The sequence below is a fragment of the Poecilia reticulata genome, linkage group LG13 (assembly GCF_000633615.1).
Source record: "Poecilia reticulata strain Guanapo linkage group LG13, Guppy_female_1.0+MT, whole genome shotgun sequence".
In the NCBI taxonomy this organism is placed as follows: domain Eukaryota; kingdom Metazoa; phylum Chordata; class Actinopteri; order Cyprinodontiformes; family Poeciliidae; genus Poecilia; species Poecilia reticulata.
The window spans coordinates 32,636,577-32,646,345 of record NC_024343.1 but is presented as its reverse complement, the minus strand read 5'-3'; the positions used below and the strand labels follow the sequence as shown (position 1 = coordinate 32,646,345).

General features: G+C 42.5%; 1 protein-coding gene across 2 annotated transcripts; it reads right to left on the bottom strand.

The window, feature by feature from the left end:
- Positions 1 to 753: 753 nt before the first annotated feature.
- On the bottom strand, positions 754 to 8,203 carry LOC103475238 (uncharacterized). Of its 2 annotated transcripts, none has more exons than XM_008426708.1 (9): positions 8,136 to 8,203; positions 7,841 to 7,938; positions 7,028 to 7,122; positions 4,891 to 5,107; positions 4,518 to 4,633; positions 4,229 to 4,340; positions 2,487 to 2,688; positions 2,049 to 2,375; positions 754 to 1,040 (listed from the first exon to the last, which is right to left on the bottom strand). In XM_008426708.1, the coding sequence occupies exons 2-9, from the start codon at positions 7,926 to 7,928 to the stop codon at positions 911 to 913; spliced, it is 1,287 nt and encodes a 428-aa protein (XP_008424930.1). In that variant the 5' UTR covers positions 7,929 to 7,938; positions 8,136 to 8,203; the 3' UTR covers positions 754 to 910. The 2 variants fall into 2 exon arrangements, with proteins under 2 accessions (XP_008424930.1, XP_008424929.1); XM_008426707.2 differs by having other exon boundaries at positions 8,015 to 8,169.
- Positions 8,204 to 9,769: the final 1,566 nt, after the last annotated feature.

The window sequence follows — 9,769 nt, the reverse complement described above, 5'->3', positions numbered from 1 at the left end:
CTGTAATCCCACTGATGATCATCTCCTCGTTTACTTGGTACGGCTGAACTAGTCCAGCTGGTTTGGAGACGTGGAAAGACAAAGTGTCTCTTGGCTTTGATGGAAATATGACAGCATGGGTTGAGTTAGTATATTTAACAGTTGAGGAACAATGTGGTCTGAGAGCAAAGCTGAGATGTCATCCACAGCTTTATGACTGGAGAAAAATGATAACTGATAAATGATACTACTAACGGTGTAAACTTTAATGTCTGTAATTCTCAGGTTTGTCTTACTGACAAATCAAACACACTTTAGTAAGATCAGATTCAACAATAAAGTTTTTTTTTACAGCGTTTTTTATTCCGATATGAAGGAAAATTCACCGAAACAACTTCCTGTCTTTCTAAAAGAGAGATAACTTTTAACATCTTTCTAAAAACACGTAGTTCTCCAAGTATATTTTTTATCACAGAAATATTACAAACATTATGAAATGTGAATACAGCAGAAGAATATATATTTCCCAATAGCCACTAGAATTTCAGGATGATGGTTATTTTTCAAGATGGCCGACATTTTGGGGCCTTTCAAGCCAACTATTTTCATAAAATGTTTCCTATGTTCATAATTTGGATGAACTTTATGTCACATCATATGTTTTTTACTTTAGACAACTTTAAAGTAATAATATGTAGCAAAGTCAGAAACTGAGGACTTTGCTGTTTGAGTCAGTCCCAATGGAGAGAGATGATACTCACACAACAGCATGAAGAAAATATGAAGCACATCAGAGCAGAGAGCTGCATGCAAATCAGACCAGCAGGGGAGTGTTTGTGAGCTTTAAGTTTTTCAGGAAGAAAAATGTAGTTGGCATGGCAACAAAAACAAAAACGATGAATAGATATCAGTGTGGAATAAAAATGACAGTTCACGCCGTCTGAAGGAGTCGAGTGTCACTGAGAACAGCGTTGACAGCAGGAGTAAGGTCAGCGCTGTAGCTCAGCAGGCGGCCTTCATAAATCAGACTCTGTGGCTTCAGACTGGTCTGTCCCCGAGGTCTGAGGAGACAGAAGGCAAAGGACAGAGAGGGGACATCTTTACTGTAAAGAGGCCAGGATGTGGATGCTTATGCAATAATTCAAAAGGACTGTTTTCTGTTTTGCTCTTTCACAGAAACTGGAAGTTGTTTGTGTCTGACGCTAAATGTTTCTGAGAACTTTAACCCCTTAGCGCAGCTTATTACTGTAAAAATCAGAAACTCAGGACTTTGCTGTTTGTGAGTCTCACACCAGTCGTCAACTGGAAGGAGGTAAGATTAGAAACAAATCCAAAGAGACAGGCGTCTAAATGGTTAGCGTTAGTATTTTGGTGGGTTTAGATGTTTACCATTAGCATCAGCTAATCTTTTACTTCACTGTAATGCAGTGGTTTCCATTAAGAGTATTTTCACACCTGATGGTCCGGTAGACTCGGTTCTACCGGGACAAAACTTCATCATCTGCTCCAGCTGCTGTGGCTCTTTCTCTCTGCTCTGAGTCAAACCAATCACTTTCAGCAACCTGTTCCCCTCCTGGCCTGTGGGGGCGCTGCACCAAGGACCACTAAAGTAAGCCTCTGAAGACACTGAGAGCAACTTCCTTCTTCACCAGATGGAAACAAAAATGGAGTGGCTTCAAATTTTAGAGGTTGTACGATTTCTCTCTAGTCTTTTGTAAAAAGAAAAAAAAACACACACTAGCACTAGGCTAGGATATTTTGTGGTTATTTTTACCCAGAATGCCCTGCGCTGTAGTGCTTCCTGCTTTAGGAGCGGTCTCTGGCCTGCTTGGCGTTCACATATGGATTCAAACCAGAGTTCACTTCAACTGAACCCAGACCGAGCTTTGTAGGCAGACTGGAGTTCGACTAGCATTCACACCTCACCAACCGAACCGGACTTTCCAGGTAAACGGACTGGAGTCAGGTTAAAGAGGACTGGACAGGACTATTGTGAATGCAGCCTACGATTGGTTTAGGCCATATAAAGAAACATTTCTGTGGAACCTGAAGTTTAAAATACAACTTACTTTATGTGGTACATGCGGGCTATTTTTCTGTTCACCCAGACGGAGGATTTCTTCGCCTTCAGCACTCCATGGACGGATGTGGCAAACACCGCTCTGGGGTTGACGATGACCTTGAAGTTGCGATATCTTAATCTGGGGACGATGGGTTCTCTGTAGAAGTGAGCCAGGATGTTCACACCCGATACGTTCTGCCACTGGTCCTGTGGAGGCAGAGCTTTGGGTTTCGGAGGAGGCAACGCAAACTCGGTGGGGATCCAGCTATTCTGAAAGAGGTAACACCTGTCAGCGCCGTACTTCTTCTCCAGCAGCGGCAGCAACTCCGTCCAGCTGCAGAGAAAATGACCAAAAACAATAAGACACTTCAAACTGCATTAGTAAAGGAATTCATAGATTTTAGCTCACTGTGCTACTGACTTTCTTATAAAGTAGATACTCTACCTGTTGACAGACTGTGGGAGGATGAGCTCATCAAGATCATGCAGCGCCACGTATTTGGACCGGTACATGGATCTGTACAGGCAGTCGTTGAGCGCCGGGATCTGACCGAAGTAGTGAAGGTCACCAGGACTTTGACTTGGACGAGCTCTTCGAGAAACATTCAGGTACTTTGACAGAGACCAAGGAATCACCTCCAGTAGACCTGGAACATACAGGAAGGTCAGCTGGTTTCAGTTCTCATTTGCTGCCCTGTCAGAAAAAAAGACTTATTTCCAAAGACTTTTTAAAATACTTCTTTAACCCAATGAATTAGCATTGCTATGCTTCTTATGGTATTTGTGAGGGTTGCTAACACAACAGTGTCTATAGCTGAAATCCGCAAATACATGACATTTCCTCTAAAAATGCTTATAACTGCCTATTTTAATAATTTAGACACCAAATATACCTTAGTATTCTATGATACACACAGAGGAAACTGTCCATTCAGAACCTGCTGATGTTCTGACGTTTCCACTCTCAACCATCTCTCAGGTTTACAGACAATGGTCCAAATCAGGAAGGCATTCCTGAGCTTCAGGGGTGGGCATGAAAAGGCCTGGCTGATGCCAGAGGAGAACTGGATCTAATTAAATCGGACCGAGGTTAAAAACAAGAGAACAGTTCAACTCAATCAATGACGTAACACCAGGCACCACAAGCAGGTCCTAAAAACCTTTCCACTCCTCTGGAAGAGAAGCAAACTTCTACCAATTCTCTGGTACCAAAAGACCACGAGTCTGCACAAACAACTTGTGTCCAGGAGGAGGCCGGAGTTACAAAACACAAAGGACGATCCGCTTTCAGCAGCTTGTGACTGGGAAAGGCTTGTGGATGTTGACCAGTGGCTTGTATCGCAGTCACAACTCTCAGACTCTGTGGTTTTTGAAGAAAGTCTTTCTCATTGAACTCAATGAGTCTCCTGGGATTCAGTGGATGAAGCCAATGAACTTAAACACCTCAGATGTGCAGAGGCTCAATGTCAGGGGCAGAAAACTGAAGCAGAGGATCTGTAGCAGCGACGACCATCAAGCTGCTGAAAGATTTGGGAGTTGGCGGCCGAAGTAAATGCCAAGCCATCAGAGATTGGTCGGAGGCTGCTGAGAAAAGCAGAAAAGATTCCTGCTGGAGTGAAAAGTTGATTCATGGAGCTCTACTTCCTCAGAAAAGGCTGTCTAGAAGTAAATGGTGAAACACCCAGTGACCCTGAGGAATACCACTGAAGACGCTCCTAGAAGTCAACTTTTCTGAAGATGTTGTCAACTATCCATTGGTAGGTGAAACAATGACATAGTAAGGAGGTAATTCAGACTATTGATCCAGGTGAGCAGGGATGCATTAAAAGTTGCAGCATAGTTGCAGACTCCTGGTATGCATCAACCAGTGGGGGATTGTATGGTTCATGTCACGCTGTTATCACCATAAGAGGCTTGTTGGGTTCACCAGATAAACCTCCATCCATCCATTATCCAACACGCTCATCCCTACTGGGATCGTCTATGTCCAGCAGTCAACAGGTGAGAGGTGGGGTCACCTGGACAGGTTAATCTCAGGGCAACACAGAGACAGACAACAACCATCCACGCACTCACACCTAAGGAGAATGTAGAGAGGCTGATCAGTCATGTTAGTTTGGTAACTGGTCAGATGATGATGGGCTGTTTATGAAGACAGGCACAGCCAGACCTGATCATATTACTCACCTTTGTGTGAGTAATAGTCCAGAACTCGCTGAACATCCGCGCTGCAGTTCGTCTTGTAGACAACGACTCTGTTCACTCCCAGTAACTGAAGCATCTCCAAATTCTGCACCAGCTGCAACACGGTATAGAAATTTACATTAAAACTATGAAAACATGAGCTCAGAAATGCAACAACGTTGGTTTCCAAGCCAACCACGTTTTGGAAAAGAATAATAAAACCAGCAAAACGCAGCAGTGGAAGCCGATGCGTCTCCTGCTGTGTTTTTAAACACAGACGAAGTGACGTTACCTGCAGGACGTTGGTGAAGTTATACATGGCAGAGAAGCAGCAGGTGAAGTTGTGAGGAAATGAGCTGGTCAGAGCTTTTTGATTCTTAATCTCCAGAAACTCAAGCTCAGATTTTTCTGGTTTAGAGAAAAAGAAAAGAGGAAGAACTTGAAACTTGTAACCATCACATTTCCTGACTCACGTGCATCAAAATCGTTTCAAACAGAACAAGAAGAGGCATCCAGTAGTTAGGCTTTGTTCTTCCTGGGCTGATTCTGTTCTGGTTGTTTTCTCTGCTTCTGCTTCACTTCTGTGCTAAAATACCAAAGATTTCTAAAATGTTTGATTATATTAAACTACTGGCCAACCTCATGCAGTGTAGTGGAGTCGTTACCTTGGTCTTTGATTGGCTCTGGGGCGATGGCGACGTGCGTTGGCGCCTCACAGCCTGATGGGACGGGGCACAGGACGTCCGCCGTCCCGTAGGGGAAGCGGAAATGATCCCTGTGGATCCTAATGGCAGCTTTAGAGACGAGCTGCTGATCCTGGCAGCGCAGGAGGCACTGAAGGACGACTGTCTCACGTCGCAACTTTATCGCAATAACCCGAACCTGACACAGGAAGACATGTTTTCATCATTTTTATTAGATTCTAACTCCTTAAACATCCATCCATCCATTTTCTTGCACCCTTTTTCCCCTCAGTGGGGTCGGGAGGGGTGCTGGTGCCCATCTCCAGCTAACGTTTCGGGTGAGAGGCGGGGTACACCCTGGACAGGTCGCCAGTCTGTCGCAGGGCAACACAGAGACACACAACCATGCACACAGACACTCACACCTAGGGGCAATTTGGAGAGGCCAATTAACCTGACAGTCATGTTTTTGGACTGTGGGAGGAAACCAGAGTACCCGGAGAAAACCCACCATGCACAGGGAGAACATGGAGACTCCATGCAGGAAGACCCCAGGCCGGGAATCGAACCCAGAACCTTCTTGCTGCAAGGCAACAGCTCTACCAACTGCGCCACTGTGCAGCCCCTCCTTAAACATTTCAACCCAAATTCTCTGCTTGACACAAAGCAGCTGAGATCAGATTTTACACACGACTGGACTTTATTTAGTCATCAGGCAACTTCTGAAGGCAACAAGTTGCACTCAGAGAAAAGGGGGCTGAATACGTTTGCCCGCTGCCTTTTCAGGTTTTTATTTGTAAAAATAACTTTTTGAATCGGGTTTCATGTTTCTTTCGTCACATTTGTTCACCACTTTGTGTTGGTATTTCACATTAAACTCCAAACAAGTCCACTGTAGTAACATTTCTGCTTTTTACCGGCTTACGGAAACAACCTGAACATAAATATGAACTGTTATGTAGTTAAATCCACTAAGTCCTGAGGAGAAGAGCTTCATCATGGCTTTACATTAAGCTTAACTAATCATTTATCCTCACCGTTCACACAAACGAGCAGCTCTGACCAAGAAACTGGCAGCTTGAATGTCCATGTTTGTTTTTGGAGGGAATTCTCTTATTTTATACTTCAGAACTCGGTAAATGTTTGAAAGGTTATTAATCCAACATGAGTTTCTGTAGAAAGAGTTTGTTCCTGTTTGCTGTGAAATGTGACACGGCAACAATCTGTCACATTCCTGGGGTGGGATCAGCGCCTCCGACGAGCTGCAGTGTGTGTGTGTGTGTGTGTGTGTGTGTGTGTGCGTGTGTGTGTGTGTGTGGTGTGCGTGTGTGTGTGTGTGAACAAAGCAGCTACCAAAGAGTCACAGTAGACTAAAACAACCACACTGAAACAGTTCGTCTGAGATGATCTAGAGCTTTTTGCTTGTGGTGTGACCTTGATGCGACCTCGGTGCGACCTTGATGCGACCTCGGTGCGACGAAGTGACCAGGTATGTGGGGCAAGCATGAACCCAACGGCTTCCTGTTGCATTGCATTGTGGGATGTGGTAGAGTAAACTAACAGAGAAAAGGCGGCGAGTTTTTTTCTCCACACAATCATCATCTGAATCTGATGGAATATTCCCAGAACCGCACAGCATTCTGGGAGATGTAGGCAGAGGAAAAGCTTTAGCTGCTCTGCTAACATAGTTTAGCGGCATCAGCTCACTCACTTTTTGGTTACCTAGCAACAAGCTGCTGGGTAGGAAGCAGTTTCAAGCCCCCCACCCCCTCGGTTACCTAGCAACCAAAGTTATTAGCTGAACAACTTGTGAATGCAGCAATTTCAAATTTTCCCACTTTGACTCATAACCGATTAAAATAAAATTTAAAAAACGATTTGGAGTAAAAATTAGGCGTAAAACAGGAAAGGTCATGTCACCATTTCAGATATTTAAAACATAAAAACTGATCAATAATTAGTGATATGAACTAATGTGAAACATAGAATGTAATTATAAACCCTGCAATTAACTTGATAAAACAGTTTTAGTGGCTGGACTCTCTCGTTGCTTCTCACATCGAAATAATTGGTTTTGTCAACTAGTTGGAGATTAAAGTGTCTCCATAAAATATCTGACCTCTGTCTGTGTTGTCCGATGCTCCAGATAAGCAGATATCAGCAGCGTTCTTGAACCTCTGACCCTTAACAGACGGGCCGGCTGTCCTTTAAGAACTGCAGAATGAAAACAAAACGTTAGCAGCAGCGGTAAAGCTCAGGTCTCTGAACCCAAACTCAGGAAAACGAGACCAATACTGATCAGCAGAGTCTGAACGAGAGATGCACCGATCCGATATTAATATTTGTATCACTCGGTATGTAAATATGGAAAAACATGTGTTCCTAATGCATAAGGGCAGATCTGTTTGATGTACTTCTATGCTTTGTGCTCTGAGCTACATCTAGCTTTAGTATTTATTTTATGTTATATTTAGAATTCCTAACTGAACTCTGAACCATTTGAAAACAGCTTGGTGAAGTTTATCTTTGCATGTTTGACCAAATGTTTTTGTCAGTTTTCTTTTCTGCGTTATTTATTTTCTGTTGACTGTTCTGCTCCTAACTGCACCGACTGGACAGATTAAAGTTGTTTTTACAAGTTCGATCAAATCTGTGAAGCCGTTGGTAGGTTTCAGTGTGATGTATTGGTGCAGAGTCATCAGATAAATTTGTAAGTCAGTACATTTATGTCGTTGTTTCAAAAAAACAAACAAAAAAACACGTTTGATGTCAATTCAGCTGTTTTTCTGTATCAGATCGGCTGGTGCTCAGCCTCAGATATTAATATCGGTATCAGATGAGAAACGAGAGGATCGATGCATGTCCAGTATCGATTAAAGGCATCATTTCCCGCCCTCGGCCTCGGAGCGGACAGAGCTTCAGGTAGCCTCACCTGTTCTACCTGCGGTTGGGCTCTGAGGCTCAGTTGGCGGCACTGATGGTTGCAGCTCAGAGGAAATCAGAACCTGGATCTGCGGCATCCCGTCGAACCTGCAGAGCAACAGAAACATGTTTCTGACACATGAACAATACAGACTTCAGATATTACCAGTTTGGAGCAATTTACCGGAAAACAGGAACGAACCCGGAAGTGACCTCGCTGGCACATTGTTACGTAAAACAACTAACTTTAATTAGGTTTGGATTATTTAATTAACACAACAAAAACCTCTAACCTGTAACTTTACCATTCTGATAAACTGCAGCAGTCGCTGCGGATTCATTTGTTGACTTAAAAACCTGAACACAGGTTTGCTGTTGACAAAAAACCTTTAACCGCAAGGATTTAATCTGATCTACGGGAGCCCAGGTGAGCAAACAGAGCGAAACCGCCTGATGAGCCTCTAACGTCCGTTTGCTTTTAGAAATGTGTTGATCTGATGCAGATTATTTTAATTGATCAGAACCTGGAATTGGTTTTTAAGGTCAGAGTTTTATCGTTTTCTTTGTGTTCGGGACATGATTTCAAATGTTTTATGCATCTATGTCGTCATTATCTGTGTCAGGAGTTTTTTTTTTCATACAATAACTGGAAACGTTCATCTTCACTTCCAGCACAAAACAAGACAACAAGAACACTATAAAAGTTGATTTGATTTGGACTTTGACTAGGCCTTTCTAACACATTTATACAGGTTGTTTTGATCCATTCCATCGTATCCTTGGCTGTATTTTTAGGGTTAAAAGTTAAACTTTCAGCCAACATGTTTTGTAAATCTGGAGTCGACTCTCGACTGACTGAGGAAAATGTAACAAACCCATTTATTGCTGCAAGTTTCCACGTCACAAAGCTCTGAAGGTTTCGTTTTTCATCAGTCCTGCAGAATGAAAGCTGCCGGTGTCAAAGACGGATCATTTGACATATGAGTAAGTGTATAGTTAAAGCCCTGGGGACTTTCATAGAACCAGTTTGGATAGGAAAATAACTCAATAACCTGCATCTTGGCTCCGAACCCAAATACCACAGAGCAAATTAAACAGACCTGAGTAAATGATCAAATGCAGAAGTTTTCTCTGTTTGCTGCTTGTTAGCACAATGCTAACAATGCTAATGCTTGTTAGCACAATGCTAACAAGCATTAGCAGTTCTGGCTGCCAATCAACCTGGGAAGGGAAAAAGTTGACCTGATTTCTGGTGGTCTGATTATTACCTAACAGAAAACAATATAAGAAATGACAGAAACAGAAAGGATTATGTCTTCAATGAATTTACATGTGGACGGACTTACTAAGGATTGGAGAAAATAATTAGCATCATTTGCCTTTGAAAGTATCTATAAAGGCTCAGGAGGAATTAAGTTCAATAAAATTACAATGTCTTCTTTTCTGCAGTGTTGTCACTTTAACATTTTGTCTTATTTTTACCCTTTTATCATCACTTTCCTCACACTCTGTTCCCGTGTGATTGATTTTTATTACATGGTTTTATTTGGACACTTTCAATATACGATATAAAAAAAAACCTGTGAAAGTTGTAAGTCTCCAAATTCACTACAAACACAGATTATTATTTTTACTCAAGTCAGAATTTTAAGAAAAAAGTCATAAATTCAAGAAAATTCACTTTTTTTTAAAGAAAAAACGTCTGAATTTTAGAAAAAGTCTGGATTTTGGGCTCCATGTCCAGTAGTGACTATCGAGATGATCCCAAACATCAAAACTGCAGCAAATCTACAACAGATTGCTTCTTCTTCTAGATTTTACGGTGAGTGAATCACTGACAGGAAGAAAGTGGAGCTTCCTGTGTTTTTTATTACATCCCATCAGCTGAACCCGACTCTGTCTGTCCGTCTCGTGGCTCCAGAGCTTCACCCACCTGAAG